Here is an 18,285-nt window from a genome sequence, read left to right as displayed (position 1 = left end):
TGCAAGACAGGGTTACCTTTTATTGAATATGGAAAAAAACCACAATAATTTTTTTGTCCCAAATGACTCAAGCATCTTCAACGTCAGACTTAAATGGACAATATAATCAATACCTTTGTTTTCTTCATTTCCATCACATCCTGCTGCAATTTCTTCAGTTGCTTTTCATATTGAGACTGATTTTTGAGCAACCTTGCATGCTCTTTTTGAGCTGCCTGAAGTCTCTGCAGCTCTTTATTCATGGCTTGGAGTTTCTTTTCATATTCAGACTTAACTTTTTTGGCCTTTTCTTCTGAGTAAGATTCCACTGAGCCTAAACGTCAAAGAATATGTGGCTTGTTTCTTTGAGACACATACTTTTATTTCACAGGCTTACAACTCATGATCTTCCAGAAGAACTACCTCCCAAACACAAACCAGGGTGTCTCTGAATCACTTTCTCTATTATCTACTCTTAACTTGTTTAACAATTACTGAAGTCTTCTTAACTTAGAAAATGTTTCCAGCATAAATCATACACATTCAAACAATTAATCACAACTTCAGAAAAAAGAATTAAATAGCCTTGACAGGTACCAGAATGAAATAAACAAAATAAACAACATTTACTATCTAGACACAGTCACATTTTATCTGACTTCTAATATATTTTTTCCTCTAAAGGAAGAAACTATAAAAATTCAATGTTCATGATGTAGTTTGAACTTTAATTTGAATTAAATATAATTCTTACCTAAGTTTTGAAGCACCTGGTCTCTCTCAAGCTGAGTGTCCCGAATTTTATGTTGCAGCATCATTAGCTTCTCTTCATATTGCTTTTTCAGCGTCTGCAGTCTTTTCTGGCTGTTTTCTAGTTCATCAATCAGCTTTTGCTTGATTGCAATTTCACAAGTAATGTTTGCTAAGTCTGCTTGATAATTGGCTATTTATAAAAGAAGAAAATAAAAATACTAGGATGGGCCAAAATATTGTAATTCTCTCTCTCAAGTAAGTGCATGAAAACTAAAATCTCCATCTAGGTATTTACTTAGCAGTTATTTAAAAAATATTCTAGATAAAACAAAACTAAAATAGGTGAACAAGATAAAGAGTGTTCAGATGGATCAGGGACAACAGACTATTTGTACTAAACAGGAATGGAAATCACACAATGGCTGAATCCAATTAGGGAAGAAACATGATGAGCCTTGAAGGGCATCATCATAGGTTGGCAGTTATAAAAGCTGTTTTCATCAAGGATGAAGTGGAGAATGTCAAGACTTTTCTGTCATGTTTTAAACAAGTTCCCAAATGAATTTTTGTCCTTGTACCAAAATGCAAGTACCTTTTTCATCTGATTCAGAATCTGATTCATCAGAGCTTTCACCCCCTTCGATGTCATCTTCTTCTTCCTCTTCTTCTTCTTCCTCATCGTCATGATCACTCACTTCTTGATTTTCTTCCTAAAACGTGGTTTGTGGCCATTAACAGCACAGTTCTGGCAAAGCGAACTGGGTACCTCATTAAGAGAGACTACTGGAGTATGAAGTACAGAAGTCCAAAAATTTCACTTTTCATCAGTTCAAAAATCATTCCATGATTTTAAGGTTATTTACTTAAAAATTTTGTCTTAAGTCACAGTACTTGATCTCTCAGAGTATTCTATCCGCCCCCCCCCACACACAAGGCTTTCCCAGTACACAAAATGTAAGTTGCCAATACTTATAAATCCCCACCTATCTAAAAAATGGAGGTTCTCAAGAAAACAGTTTAAAACAGATGCGTGATAACCACTTCCCTTTTCTACATCTAAATTAGTATAGCTATCAGCAACCAAGGACAACCTAATCTAGGGACTAAAATCTACAAATTCATTTTCCCATACTTACCACTTCTAATTCATTGTTTTCTCTTTCTGAAATATCCTTTTCTTCTTTCTTCTCTTGGTCAGTGTCTGCATTATCCTCTTTACCAGCCACACTTTAAAAAAAAGTTGGGGGAAAGAGTATGGTATTAAATTTGAGAGAAAAACAGTTCATTTTTTTTCTTTCAGATTTAAAAAAATCATCAATTATTTTGGAAAACAAACTAGAAGAGCTGACTATTTAACTGACCAAAATAATCATGTCTGATGCATCAGAAGAAAACAGAAATTGCTATTCAACCAATAGTATAGTGATTTATACTAATGAAGAAACAACTTATTTCCAGAAACACTGAGGAAGAGATTATACCCTGGAGTATAATACCTGATAAGACAGCTAAGAACTAGTCACAGAAACAGCCAATTAACTAGAATGTAAGCAATTTAAATTCAAAGGATCAAAATATTTTTTCTATCTAAGTATATAAAAGTTTGTCATCTAAATACAAAGATATAGAAACTATATTTTTATTGATGCCCTAATAGGCTTAAGAATAAATTTAAAGATCCAGAACAAGTCTGCCATAGTACATTTGTCCACACTGGCTACACCCAACGAAGTGTCCAGGTCTCCTCCAATAAGAGCACATGATGCTTTCTTCCTAGGCCATACCTACAGCACAGGTCTGTTTCTGCTAACCTCACAGAAATGGGTCTTTGCACATCAAAATGGTCTGAAGTTCAGCCTGACCTTTGTGTGAATAGGACATTTCAGGGTCTGCCACAAGATTCTCCATACAAATAGAAGCCTCCTCTTCAGTTACTCAGTACTATCAGCTGTTAACTACCCACACACATTAATGTCAGTTAATGGTTAAAACTAAACTAGGTCAGCCCTGGTGGCCATGAGAAAAAGACAGAAGACTCTATAGTGAGCAAAGTTTTTGCACATTTAATCACTTGACCCTTTTAGGGATTTAGCCATCATAATCAATTAGGCACAGAAGTTACACTTCTATACACTAGACCCATACATTTAATCAGGTAAGTAATATGAAGAAAAGTTAACTTTAAATGAATCCACACGTGGAAAATGTACTCCTGTGTTATAGTAACATTTTCAAATTATTAAGAATAAAAGGAATACTTGAATAAGGCAATATTCTCCAAACAAAATCCCTCCTAGAATGAGTTTAAAAATTCTATCATAATAACTTTATAACAGCTAGCATTTCTTTCAGATATTCTGCTACATTAAATAAATACCCTAATAAATAGATTTAGAGTCTAGACTATAATTTTAAACTTATTTAGGCTCTGCTATTATCATTATTGGCCTCTAATATTTATGGGTCCCAGTTCTCACTGATATCTTCATACTCATACAAGATAAATTATAAATACTTTTCCTCTATATGTATTTTTCAGGGTTCTTAATTTATGTTTATTTATTGGTTACCTCTTTAATTTCTCTCTTCCCCACTAGACTGTAAGCCTCATGAGGGCAGGGATCACGTCTGTTTGGCTCAATATGACATTCCCAGCACCCACAGGATGTGCATAATAAATGTGCAGGAAATGTCCAATATGTGAATGCCTATGGCTGTGCATAAACAGCTCTGTTTGGCACCTATGCTGGAGTTCAGTGGTGACTGGAAGATGCATAAAGGATGGAAGATAACATACCTCTACAGTGAGGAGAAACTAGCAGTAGGAATATCAGTAAAACAATCTTAACTGGAGAGGAATCAAGTAAATTATAATAGGGTTCCATGAGTGTTGTTAAATCATTTTGCTAGAGAAAAAATACTGAATTTACTGAATGTCTGTCTTACATCACTTGTACTATAGTACAGCTGCTGATTTCCCTCCATCCTGCAATTCAAGCTGAAAATCTAGAAAGAAACTCCCCCTTCATCCAATCATTCCATTCAAAGGTCAGTGCCATACACTCCAACAGTGCCATACTTGAGATACAGGATGAGGGTTAAGGGCTAAGAGAGGAGAATGTGTTAGAAAAGATATCTCCCATTAGCATTCCCCATTCCCTCTCTTTGCTGTGTCTCCCTTCCTTACCTGCCACTGTTGCAGCATATAATTTTTGTTTTTATTGGTTCCCTCATTACTTCAAATACTAACCTAAATTCTTTTTTCCTCAGGTTTATACCCATAAAATCACTTTATTCCAAATCCTTGACCCAACACACCCTCTTCCTCCCCCCATTACCCAGTTAAACAAATGTTAGTTTTTACTTGACATAAAGTTAGCTCACATTATAAGCTGTCTGTGCCAATTCTGATGCAGAAAAATCAGTAGTTGTAACTTTACATTATTAATTGACCTTTACAAATCACTTAAAGCTTAGGATTTTAAAATACACATTGATACTTTATAATTATTGTACTTCAAATATTCATGTTTTCCTCCATAAACTGGGGCAAACTGATAGAGAAAATAATTAGCTAAGAAGCAATTAAAGATACATTGGATCGGCACTTTATACAGATTCAGAATCTCAGAGCTGGGAAGAACACTAGTGCTCGTGTGATTTTAACCCCTTTAACATCTGACAACCAGTGTCAACATTTCTGCTAACAACCAAAAAAGAAACTGTGGCCTGGGTAAATTAATCTATTCAAGGGGACTAAAACCAGGTACCAAGACCCCAGGCCAATATTCTAAAATCTGGCACCTGAAGTTCAGTCCAACAGATAGGGAAGCATTAGCACCACCCAGGAGCCTGTTAGATATGCAGGCTCCATACTTTAGTCCTACGGAATCAGAATCTTCAGTTCATCAAACTCCCCTGGTAACCTGTGTGCATATTCACGTTTGAGAAGCCCTGTCCTAGAACATCAATCTGCTCTGTTTTTGCTACCCTTTAGGGGTGATTCAAAAGTTGGAAGCAAACTATCCACTAGGTACATTTAAATAACTTCAATATTTTAAGGTAGGAAAAAATTTTCCACATACTACTTTAACTACATAACTTATTTTAAAAAATAGAAAAATTTTCACATTTTTACGCCTTTAATTCCAATGATAAACATAATGATCTAGATATACAAATCAGGTGACTGAGTATAGTTCATGGACAACTAGAATTGTACTACAATTATAAAATACTTTGAATAAGTTGTAGAATTATAGAACTAGAAACTTTAGAATACTATATAATGCATAGAATATAATTGTGAAATGGAATTATTAAATAATTTCAAAAAATTGTAATTTTTAAGCTTTCATATTTAAAGTAAGATATTAGTTTACCTAATTGTTGCACAGTAAATGTCCTCAAAAAGCTTATTTTAAAAGAGAAATTTCTAAAGTGGTACTTCAAAATACATAAACACTATTAAAAACTAGTTTATTTTCTTAGCAATTTTGATTACATAATATGGAGATGTGTTTAGAAAAATCTATGTGGAGAAATTCTTCTAGGAAGTAAAACACCACTTGACCCTGGTTTAAAAACCACAATTCTGAATGAGTGAAAACATAAATGTTTATTACATAGAGAAATGTTCTTCTAAATTCTGTTCAAATTTCACATGGAAAAGCAGATACCTTGTTTCTGATGCTCACTTCAAATACATTTTAAAACACTTGTTTTCCTAATTCAACCTTAAAAATGCTTTGTAAATCTTATAGTAAGGCCACAGTTTCCTTTTGCTTTGTTGCCATATTAATGTTGTTTTTCAACAAAGATTACACCAAATAGGAAGAGGAGAGAGCCCGCCCATGACTTAGCATGGGCTGCACCAAAATGTCAATTCCCATCCAACTGATAACTGCCAGTCTGCTCACAAGTTTCTGAAAGATGCATTTTGAAAATCAAATGAGGCTTGGGGTCATTTTTAGCCTACAAAGGGTAAGTTGCCTTCATAATTATGATAGTTTATTCTGAAATCACATGAAATTGCCTAAACTTTAATTCATATAACTAGTCAGGGTTTTCTACTCAAAAAGTATTTTCAAAAAGGTATTTGGTATTTTTAATTTTATAAAATCATTACTTTTAGGAGCACCAAGCTAATCTAGTCTGAAACAATCTATAATTCTATAACACATTTCCTTTTGAATGGCAACTAAGTATTTAAATGACATTTTAATTAAAAACCTGGGAAATATTCCAACCTTCTTTCTTCTCGATTGCTTTCCTCAAGTTTCTGTAGCCTTCAAAATCAGGAGGCACAGTATTGGAAGGCCAAGCCAATGAAGGACAAACCAGACAGTAAAAAGCGAGAGTGATAAGAAGGTAAAAATGAAACATGAGCTTGAAGACTTTAAAATAAATTTTAAAAGATATCATCAAAGGACAATACACAGTAAAAAGGCAATACATTTTGTATGAATAAAAAGTAAGTAGAAAAACAAGCAGCATTATATCTAAGAAGACTATATATAGATTATCAGTTGAAGTTACTTAGCAATAAAATGTAAAGTCTCAATTTATATAAATAGTAGGAGTGTTGAATACCATTTCTTTTTTAAATCTGAAATGGATCAGTTTTCTCAGTTTCCCACAAAGACCTACTTTCAATAATATCCTCTGCCTTTTAGACCTTTACAAAAGACCTTTTCATGGCATCATTAAAGAACTTCAAACAGTAATGCCTTTATACCAGAATATGAAATTACCATTAACGCTACATACTATTTCTACTTTAATATACTACATGTGAACATCACTACATGAAAAAAATCCTATTTCAAAATTATACATGAAATGGTATTACAGTCAAATGAATATGATATCAGCAAAAAATGTAATTTTATCAATTAAAATTTAAAACCTCATAATATCACTGTACTAATATTAAAAACTATCAAAAGGACATCTAAGGCAAAGGTGGCAATAAAATGGGAAATGTAGTACTTTCCATTAGTAAGATTATAGTTTAATTAGAAAAGTATTAAAAACTATAAGCATGTACTTAAATGCTTTGAAATAAATTTACAGAATACTGACTGTGCAGAATTGGGCATCTTCACTCAATGGAATGTACTGAATGCCAACATTTGTCATGGAGACAAGAAGACAGATGTGCTAGGCTCTGAAGAAGCATAGAGCAACCTTGATACAGCCCACTTCTGCTCAGAATTTCAAAAATGTTTTCCAGAATCATCAACATTTTACAACTAAGAGACTGAGTCTTAGATGTGAATTATTTTATCATGCCAGTTCTCATTTTAATTTTGTAACAATATGTGCTCACATACGATTTTTATTTGTTGGCCTGTGATTGTTTTTCTTATGTACTTATATACTGCTATTATAAGAAGAGACTAGCAATCTTTCTGAGAAAAACAGTCAACAGAGTGATATTCACCAGGGATCAAAGGTGCAATTTAATGGCTAAAAAACTAAAGTAAAGCCATTGCCTAAGAAATCTGTGTTTCTAGAGTTTCAACCTGACACCACTAAATACAAATATAATGCAGTCTGATGAGTAAGTGAAGTTTTTATTTACGATGTGAGTCATTTAAAGCTAGATATCCAAAAATATGGGGATGTGTGAATCATAGATTTTCTTTATCCAAATACATAAAAAAATGCAAAAGTACTTTATTTTTAATCCAGGCTTATACTGATGATAATGAGCTACAATGGCTCAAAAGATATGTTTCATTGGCAAAGAAACAAAATTTTCTATTTTCAATATGAAGACTTTTTGTTTGCCTTACACAAGAGAGTTATATTAAAATCTATGAATGATATGTGCTAATAAGTAGATGAACTTTAGATGCCTTCCCAATTGCCTTTTTAAGAAAAGCTTTGCAATCAATAGTTCAAAAAGACAGTGGAGGGTCAGAGAAATAAACTGATAATTTGACACTTCTCCATAATTTAAAGTAGTTCAGTTTTTATTTCATTCAGTTACATTATAATACTTCCACATCAGGGGTGGAGGGCAGGAAGAGAGGCAGGTACAAATCCTGCTAATCATTCTAAAGCATTTATGTAACTGAAAAACAAGCAATATAATCTATTCAATTATTCTCCCATATTTTCCTCCTGTGTAGACCTATTTTGCAGATCAACAAAAAAGGTAGAAGACCAAACCTTAAAGCATCACATATTAGCTACTGGTTGTAGCTTTCATAAAGACTCGGATGCCAAAGAGGGTGAAACTTTGATGTAAAACAGACCTTTGACGTCCACCTTGAACGCAGATGCACTCATAAAAGTGACCCAGTTGCTGCTCTCCCTACCATAGCTACCAGAACCAAAAAGTAACAGCACAAAACAAAGTAAATTAAAAGATATGGAGCTTCTAAAGAATCTGTGGATTCAGTGGGGAGGAAAGAAAGCAGTTATGAGAACCAGGACAGCCTAGGAAAGTGGAACCCAAAGAAAGGTCAAGCCCCAGACAAGTTTAGAAATTCTCAGCCAAAAGCTAGTAAAAAAAATAATTCTTTCCTATATGACTTGATTTTTTTTTTCTCAATGGGGCTGCTGCCCCAAATTTTAGTATTTAGATTAATGCTTCCTCTTTCAAAATTACAAACACCCCTAGTAAAGAAGCTTACTGGTTCTAAGTCATTTCCACTGGCATGAATTCCTTTTGTCAGATGGCTTTGCTCCCAAGTTTGAATGTAAAGAGATAAGAGAAAAAAGCAGATGATTCTGAAACTGGGGATACTCTGGAGTGGGTAGATTTACATGAGAACTGACTGGGGAAGGGACAAACGGACCAGGCAGCACAGGGACGCAAAGCGTCAGTAGATGGGAATAAGAAAGAACAATGAAGGCAGAAACTCATATTTTCCCCCAAAGGTTGGCTACACCCTTGAGAATGAAAGTTTATTTCCCCTGTTTTGTATTTTCCTATTCCCTTCTCGAATTGTTGTCAAAACACTATAAAATGTGTAAAAATCATTTTATGTGATTGAATTGGAAACTTGAACACTATGTATTTGTAACACTTTCCAGAGAAAAAAATAGTTCGAGTTCCAAACAATTTTAGTTAAACTTACTATATATGTAAGGTTGAGGCAGAACACAAATTTTGTAATGTCTCTCTGATAAATAAAATAAATACGAGGCCTGTAACACAACTGGACAAAAATCAGGATATCCAAAGAGGAGCTATAGCCTCCAAAGAGTTCCTGTGGAAGACTAATCGCTAATGTCAGTAAAGCTGATGTCCTTCTCAACACTGCGGGAAATCTCTGTTTATTAACAGTTTCTACTCTTTGGCTAAAATGAGAGTTTACCTACATTTTAAAAACAGAAACACTCAACTAAATGTTATTTGGATCTATAGCTAAAAGTTACTGACGACAAAATCTTTTATCAAGCTTACTAAAATAGTATTGGCTTTCATATTTTTAATCCACAACAAAGTTTAAATAGTGTAATAACAAATTCTATTAAATTTTACAAATTGATATATGTGGTAAATTCATACAATTATATGGTCTATGATACACAACATTTTTCCTAGGTTCACACTACATTATATGTTTCAGTTTTACAAAGACACACTATAGCATGTGTGTGATAATGCTTTATAAAGCATGTTAAAAACACTGAGTAGGAGCTATTACAGTATGTATTAATCTGTTTTTCTCATTCAAAGCCATCTTCCACTTTTTTCACAGAAGATTAAAGTAACATCTCTCAATTTACCTTATCTGGCTTATTCAGTTTTTATCAGAATTTTTTCTTTAACCTCATACAACTTTTTGTTAGAAAATAACTTTTCTTACTTGGATTTTTGTGTTTAAATCCAGTTATTTGGTGAGTTCTTAATATTAAATCTGCTATTATTTTTATCTTAATAATTGTTACATCTAAAAGAATCACTAAAATAGTCATAATTTATCACTTTGTAATAACTATTTTATTTAATATTTTTATCTTGAAATGGTTGCAAAGCAATAGAGACAAATCCTAATAAAATACTTTTCCTTTAATGCTATTTATCAGTCAAAATGCTTACAACCCTGCATTATCAAAAAAATAACCTGCACCAGAGGTATTAATTTGGGGTACCTATGGACAGAAGAGCCTATGTTTTCATTTCTTTTGTTAATTATTCATATCCAACAGCGGTTTAGGTAATCACTGAATTTAACTCAAAAGGAAGGAGCAGAACCAGCTCATGACCTTGAATAATAAACCCTTGATTACACTTATTCATGAACACCAATCACCTGACCCTTTAAACACAAGTCATAACTTTTGACATTCTGACCAACTACAGAATTAGATTTTATATGTAAATGGTAAGTCATGTGCACGTCTCATTTTTATCCAAGTAGTATGTTGAATAACACTGGTTTCAATAATTCAACAATCATTATTTCCATTTCAATTGTCCTACCTAAGAGGGACTCATTATAGATGTCTCAATGCTGCCACAACCAGCCATCCACAGAAAACACCTGCTAAGACATTAGCATCTGAAGAATGGAATTTCAACTGCAATGCCTCCTAACCACAGATGTGCAACTCCTTGTTTTAATTATTTCACTCACTCCTTTTTAACTCAAAGACATAAAGCAGAATTAATGTGAAGAATTTTACCTCCAATAACTTTGACCAACTCTTTTTTGTTGATGGAAGAAATGCCTGGTTGCCTAAGATGAATTTCTAAATAAACTGAGCAAAGCAGTAGACTAAATGTCAATAGTAATTCTATAAAGTGCACCCCTTGTAACAAATCATTTCACAATAAGATAGCTTTGCCTAGTTTTGAATATCTAGCCAAAAATGCTTAAAATTAATTTGACTGGCAAGTTCAAAATATATTTGACTGCACTATAGAATCAATATGTAAACATGTAAAGTATTCCTGAGTATTTAACCACTCACATATTACAAGTGGTCGTATTTTTATTTTCCTCCTCTTCTTTGCACCCAGTTAATTTCAGAAGGAAATATTATCAGGATGCAAGGAAAAGACAGCCTAGAACAGTGGTGAAAAGCTGAGTAACTCCTTGTTGGAAGATTCAGATAATAAATAACTTTCACATAATCAAATTAGAAGCCCTGCAGAAAATACTTGAGACAGCAAATGATATTAAATGACAGTCTGATGGATTAGTTTAGCCTTTAGTTAAACTAATCTAGACAGGAATTAGAAGATATCCATGAGACTATTTAATTGCATTAGACAATATGGAAAAAATGAAAACACTGAATTATAATGGTACAGCAAGCTTTGCAGAAAAGAAAGATGAATGGAATGCAAGAGCAGCTATTTGAAGAAATAATGTAACAGTCTCTAATAGTAATTTTACCTTGCCATAGTCTAAATAAAATTCATTACCATAATATTATAAGTAACCTTTTTACATATAAGTAGAGATAAACTATGAAAAGCATCATTGTAATTGTTGGCTAATTTAAATGGCATTTCAATTGTTAATATACTTATGAGATTATGTATACTCACTGTAATCACCAATTAAAGTATCCTGAAAACTAAAAACAAAATAGGGATTCATAAACCAGTGATTTTAAAACACTACCTTTTCTTCTTCTTTTTTTCTTTCCTCTTCAGCTTTTCTAAATCTTTCTTAGCTAGATCTATAATTTCAATGGTCTCCCTGTCTGAGGACAGGATAGTAGGAGAGAAGGATGATGGTCCACTGAAGTAAGGTGATCTTGCTGTGGCTCTTGTCAAGCTTTTTCGAAGGTTCTCATTCACTGCTTCACTCTCTAATAATTTTGCCCTAGTGAATAAAAATATATTAAACAGGAAACATTTTTTATTGTGGCAAAAAATACAGACCATAAAATTTACCACCCTAGCCATTCCTAAGTGTACAGTTCTGCAGTGTGCCAAGTTCATTGACACTGTTACGACAACCACGGTCATCACCTGTCTGCAGAACTTCTTTATCTTCTCCCGCTGAAGCTCTGTACCAGTGAAGCACTATCTCCTCATTCCCCTCTCCTCCTAGGCCCTGGCAACCACCATTCTACTCTCTGCCTCTGCAGAGTTGACTACAGCAGGAATAAATTGGCATTTTAAATGAGTTGTTTTGCATGCTTAAAAAAAAAAGACCTCCAAATGGTCTTTCATCATTGCTGCACGGTAGGCTTTTTTAAAAAAATAAATGTGTTCACAAACATTAATATTTAGGATATTTTTAATTCCCAGATTAACTAATTACAAATTTGAAATCACACTCTTTGTGCTCAAGAGTACCAACAGTAATTAGATTACTTGCATTCTGGCCACCAGGCACTAGCTATCCTTGCTTTGTAAAGCCATCATTTAAACTTAAAATACAGTGGCAGCATGGTTCTCAACCCTTCAGTTCCTTATTCATCATGCTGTAATAACATTCTCAAACCCTTGCAAAGAATAGTCAGTCAAACTTGCCCCAAACTGGCTGAAAGACATCTGGCTCCTGAATATGTCATGGGAAAAGATGGTATCTCCAAGGAAACCCGAGTCTGATAATCGAAAACATTCTTTTGTTTGTTCAAGTGATCCAACTAATGACAGGAGAATAATGTATGTATTGTCAGTAATATGCAAAACCACGGAATGGTAAGATCCTAAAACAGCCTGGAATTGAGGCTGAAAGGGATTCAGCGAGTCCTCTGGGCTTTACTCTGATTTGATTTGAACCATCAAGAACACAATTATCTACTTGAATGTAACATATTTCCAAGGTAAATTAGCAAATGTGACCAGGATAGGGCTGTAAAGAGAAAATGCTACCTACTACTTCTGTCCCAAAACTGTATTACTAAGCACTTTTGCCATATGTGCAAATATTTCAGAAGAAGATGCTAGATTATTTGTAACAATTAAGCTCTCAAAGGCATAGTCATCTCTGTGTTTTTTCATTCTTTACCAAAATTATTCATGACACTGTTGAAACCAGCCGAAGACAGAGTGTATATAAATCAGTGATATACATTCCAAGTTAATGTTTTACTAACTCTTTTTTTATAGTTGTTCAGTTACAGCTGTTCTGCCTTTTTTCTCCATTACTCTCCCCTGTCCCACCCCCTCCATTCCCACAGTCAACCCCCTGCCCCCGCAATGTCTTACTAGTTCTTTAATGAAATTGTTTTATTATATATCTGGTATTGCATGTGAGCACAAAACAATTATAATATTGTAAATGGTTAAGTAGCTGTGTACAAACTTCTAGGTTAAATGGCTTCAAAATCATTTTAAAGAAAATCATAAATATAGTGCTGTCATTTTTTTTAAACAAGGGGGCAGCCTAAGTATAAAAACTCAGTCAAGCCCTGACTAGTGTGGTTCAGTTGGTTGGGCATCATTTCACAAAGTGAAAGGTCACTTGTTTATTCCCAATCAGGGTATGTGCCTGGGTTGTGGGTTTGGTCCCCAGTCAGGGTGCATGTGAGAGGCAACCAATAGATGTTTCTCTCTCAAATCAATTTTTCTCTCCATCTCTTTCTCCCTTCCTTTTCCTCTCTCTAAAATTAAATACATAAAATCTTCATAACATAAAAACTGAATCAAAATGTGTAATTTTCCATATTTTCAATACCTATCATAAAGCTTGGTGCATAATAATGAATATTAATAATGAAGGAAAATATAAGCTAATTGTCAATAATGACCTGTCTTTTTTCAAAGTTAAAACACAGTTTTATTTGCTGTTTTGTATATACTGTTGTGTGCTATTATTTCAAAACTTTCAAACACAAGATACTTAATAATATAGACAATAAATGCCTTGTCTTTTAAGTCAAGTCATTGACTTATTGGCTGATTTATATAACAATCAGACAACCTGTGTTTTTTTTTAATACCTTATTTTAAAGTGTGTTTGGCTCTCGCTGCTGTGGCTCAGTGGATTGAGCACCATCCTGTGAACCAAAAGGCTGCCACTTCAATTCCTAGTCAGGGTACATGCCTGGGGTGCAGGCCAAATCCCCAGTTGGGGGTGCACGAGAGGCAACCACACATTGATGTTTCTCTCCCTCTCTTTCTCTTTCTTTCTCTAAAAAATAAGTAAAATCCCTAAATAAATAAATAAATAAATAAATAAAGGTTTGCATTTGGTAGGAGCATTTCAATGTTTTTACAATCCTAGTGCCGATAAAGGCTAAACCCTTTAGGGCTCACCTCCACAAATCCCATGCTACTTAGTAGGACCTGCTTCTTATACCGGCTATTAGAGATAGCATCTCTCTGTTACCCTTTCTTTCTCTTCACACTCACCCACCCACCCACTTGCTGCCTGCATTTCATTTGACAGGAGACTGAACAGTGAGATGTGAAAGGAAGTACACAGACTCCCATGGGAAGGAGCAGACTGAGGGCTTGCCTCTCAGCTCTGTCACTCACTAAATCTTGGACCATTAGTCTCTAAAAGCCTCCACTGTTTCTTCTGTAAAATGTAAATGAAAAATATACACTTCTCTAGAATTATTATGAGGATCAATGATACAATGAATTTAAACTCGCCTGACTGATAATGCAGTTAACAATAACTATTCTTATCAAAAAGTTTCTAAAAATATAATTATCTAACATAGGGAAGTAGTTACACTAATTAAAAACAGAAGATAGTACTACATGGAACCATGTGGAAATCATGTTACAAAAATAATTAATAACATTTTCAAAATACTCATAATATCTTGTCACATTTCAAAGAATGGATAGCAAAGCAATACATACCCCCTAATACCAACTTTGCTAAAGTATGCTTTGAAAAAATATTGAAAAGATATACCAATATGTTATCAATTGTTTTAGGAATGATGTGAATATGAATGATTTTAATTTTGTTTATACTGCATTATATTTTCCAAAATTTCTACAAAAAATTAAGTCCCACCAAAACAAGAATTAATTAATGACTATTATTAGTTCACAAAAAATAATATGGCATGTAAGTTATTAAAAGGTAAAAAGGTAACTAATATTATTCTATAATTAGAATAATAAGACTTAAAATACAGACATTTCTTTCTATTTTTTTCTAAGATTTTATTTATTTTTAGAGAGAGGAGAGGGGAGGGAGAAAGGGAGAGAACCTCAATGTGAGAGAGAAACATCAATTGGTTGCCTCTCACATATGCCCCAACCAGGGTCCGAACCCGTCACCCAGGCATGTGTCCTGACCAGGAATTGAACTGCTGACCCTTTGCTTTGTGGGACAACGCCCAACCAACTGAGCCACACCAGTCTGAGCAAAATATATTTCCAAGTGACAATACATATATCTGTGTTAAGTTTAGGAAGCTACAAATAAATGCCTTTCTAAGACCAAGTTTTGACAGAAATATGAATTGGAGCAGGATCTAGTGAATAAAAACAAAATGGGAGAACTTGTGCATAAATAATAATAATGTGTCAGGCCTTTGGAGTACTTTTGAATTGAAGAACTTTCAGATCCTGTGCTTTCTTAGAGCCCCACAATAACTCTTTGAGTCGAGCAGGTATTAATTGCCTGATTCTTACAGATGAATTAACTAAAGCTCAGAGACATTAGGTCACTTTCTCAAGGTCACACACTTATTAATAAATTAATAAATTTTGAAACAGAAAGGTAATCCAAGTTAAATTCAAAGCTCATTTATGCTTATACATAAATTATTTTTACACTATAAATTACAGTGCTGGGATTCTAGAAGACTACTCCTCAGGAATGAGATACACTAATTAAAGAACCATCAAAGAAGAGTTGGGAAAATGGAATGAGCTATTAACCTATACCCAGAAAGATTTGATCATTGATTGAACTCAGGCCCTGCCTCCTCTCTGTTCTCTAAATGACTTAAATAATGGTCTTAACTCAAGAACTAGAAGAAAGAAATATTAAATGCTGCTTTTAGCGAGTAGGAGGAGCAGAAATAATTCAGTCGGTTTTCTAGGAAATAACACTAATTGAGGCCATGTGTCCAATGGTGAGATCAAGCTTACATAAGGCCTCAGAATAACAGGGTGAGAGAGAAGAATCAGAGCACAGTAACCAGAGCATGGAATCAGTCTTCAGAATTGAGCAGTGCCAAGGAAACAGAAGAGAAGCAAGCTAGGAGCATGAGGAAAGACAAGTTTTTGGCAGTAGGTGGGAAAGAGCATTGCCCACACAGGATAGAAATGCAAGTCCAGGTAACTGCTGACCAGAACCAGGAACCAATGCCCCAGAGGTCTCCGCCAAAAGGTAAAGCTTGGAGATATAAGTACAGAAAAAAAAAGTAACAGTTAATAAAGTAACTCTATTTATTGCCACATCGGATGTCTTCTCATTTGTTTTTGCTGTTTAAAATACCTAAGCGATCCAGTGTGCCTTGCAGTGGCAGAAACAGTGGCAACATTCCCCATCTCTCTCTGTTCAAGGATTGCTAAACTAAGCAGAAGGAGAGAAAGGGAAAGAGAACACAAATGCAAGTTGGAGAAGTGTTGGGGTAGCTGTGAAATATGATCTCCCGCTTGGTTATTTTCTGCAAATGGGTACAAAAATGAGACCTGAGCTGCTCAGAGGCTCCCCGTGAAGCAGACTATAGTTTTATTTCCAGAGAAAGTAGCTGAGCCATCAGGGAAAACCATGGAACCTAACTAAGCAAAACACAAAAATGATTAGTGTCCCTGACCTTCTTTCTGGCCCCTACTTCCCCAGTCTGGGCTTGGAGGTCTCATCTCTATTCCCATACCAGGTGATGGCATTCCTTTTACTAATTTCTGTCATTTCATTTATGACATGTGATTATTTATCTAAATTGCCTCACTTAGACTGTGAACTTGTTTATGTCACACTTGCTAAGTCCATGGCATGGTGCTCAGCATACGGTGAACATTTGTAGTATGTGTGTAAAATGTGAAGACGAATGAGCCTCTGTACCGGAGAGGCAGGTAAGTATGTAGGGATGCGATGATTCACACGTAAGAGGTAGCTAGAGCAGTAGAAGGGAACAGAAGGAATGGGAGATTTAAAAAATTAAAGATTACTTATGGATGCTGACCATTCCCAAATGATGAGGAATGGTACCAAAGGGCACTTCATCAACCTTTAAAGGCATCAATTATGCCTGTTCTGTATGTCAGGTTAGATAAGCTCTCACAAGAGGTATGACAACCAGAGTAGGAAGATGACATGGGGATATAAGATGGGAAGAAATGGAAAATTTTTTGGAATGTGATATTATGGAAAGACAAATATCTATTCCCCTAAAGTTAACCTGACCAAAGGGCTGAAATATCACCATTAACAGTTCCTAAACAATAAGCCCAACAAATAGCAATATTAACAAACCCAAAATGTGTATTTTATACACTGAACATGAACTGTACCTGAGATCTTCAATTTCTTTGATATAATTATGAATCATATTACCAATCTCCTCATTTCCTTCCCCTGCAAGATAAAATACAAACATAAGAATTTCTTTTCAATTAAAACATCAACAAAACATAATGGGAGAAAAAAAACAAGTTATGGAAACAAAATAATAATTAAAACACAATTCATACAGCAAATTTCCCACCCTTATAAAAGGCATATTTTGTTTCTGTAAGAATGTATTATTTACAAACCAAGTATTTAACTTAAAATCACAAGTTGTACATACACAGACTGACATTTCTATTTCAAATGTTCCAGGTAATTAACAAACACAAAGAATGTCCCCTGTCCTCCAAAGGTTAATCCCTCACTCATCCCACCCTGCACGCATACCTGCTCTGGCAAGAACTTGGTTGGCCTGATCACTAACAAGCTGTGTGATTCTGGTCCTCAAAGCATCAACCGTCTCTTGCATGGCTTTAATTCTTACACGCAGATTATTATTTTCAGTCTGTAGCATAGCATTCTCATGAAACATGTCATTGATGCTTTCCACACCCTCTTCATCAATTATTCTTTTACCCTAGAAAAGAAAGATATTTCCCTGTTGATTGAGGAGCCTTAAACACACAAGAAATTTGTTTCAGGATATTACAGGACTATGAAGTTGTACAGCCAAGAGCCCTTTGTCTTAACAGCCCCAAGGCAAAACAGTTCCTTTTCCCTCTACTGCATCCCTCAGGGGTGTCACTAAAGAAGTTGATTGAATAGGAAGCCTTTTGAAACAAGCGGTTGTTAAGGTTGATAGGCTAAGCATGATTAAGGAAAACTAGAGAATTCTACCTTCAGAGGAAGGAGGCCGCTATCCTGACAGACATACATGTGCAAACCATCACCAAAGGCATCACTATGTTCGCAAAACGTACTGAAGCAGGAGCCAACATAGGAAGAACTCTGAGTCTGCAATACTGTCACTGGCCAGCATTCATCACCCTGGTTGCCAGGAAACACCTTTTACCAATTAGGTAGAATAAATAGTAAACCGAGGCAGGAAGGAGGAAGGAGACAAGTCTCACATGTTAACTCAGCAGTCCTAAGCCTGGTCTGATAATATTGCCAGGTGTTCTAACATCACAAGAAACACTATGTTAACAAGAAAGAAGGAAAGTGCCCCAATTGTAGTTAACTTCCTCCTGTCACG

General features: G+C 34.7%; 1 protein-coding gene across 1 annotated transcript in view; it reads right to left on the bottom strand.

Annotated features, from left to right (window-relative positions):
* KIF21A (kinesin family member 21A) overlaps positions 1–18,285 on the bottom strand; it is a 138,987-nt gene that overhangs the window by 39,864 nt on the left and 80,838 nt on the right. The window contains 8 exon segments of the mRNA XM_028533277.2: positions 114–313; positions 734–922; positions 1,325–1,442; positions 1,869–1,959; positions 5,982–6,020; positions 11,328–11,531; positions 17,093–17,156; positions 17,478–17,667. Coding sequence (XP_028389078.1) covers positions 114–313; positions 734–922; positions 1,325–1,442; positions 1,869–1,959; positions 5,982–6,020; positions 11,328–11,531; positions 17,093–17,156; positions 17,478–17,667 — 1,095 coding nt within the window.

This window comes from Phyllostomus discolor, chromosome 2 (assembly GCF_004126475.2).
Source record: "Phyllostomus discolor isolate MPI-MPIP mPhyDis1 chromosome 2, mPhyDis1.pri.v3, whole genome shotgun sequence".
NCBI lineage: Eukaryota > Metazoa > Chordata > Mammalia > Chiroptera > Phyllostomidae > Phyllostomus > Phyllostomus discolor.
Note: the sequence above shows the minus strand (reverse complement) of the source record. Positions and strands in the feature narration are given on the sequence as shown.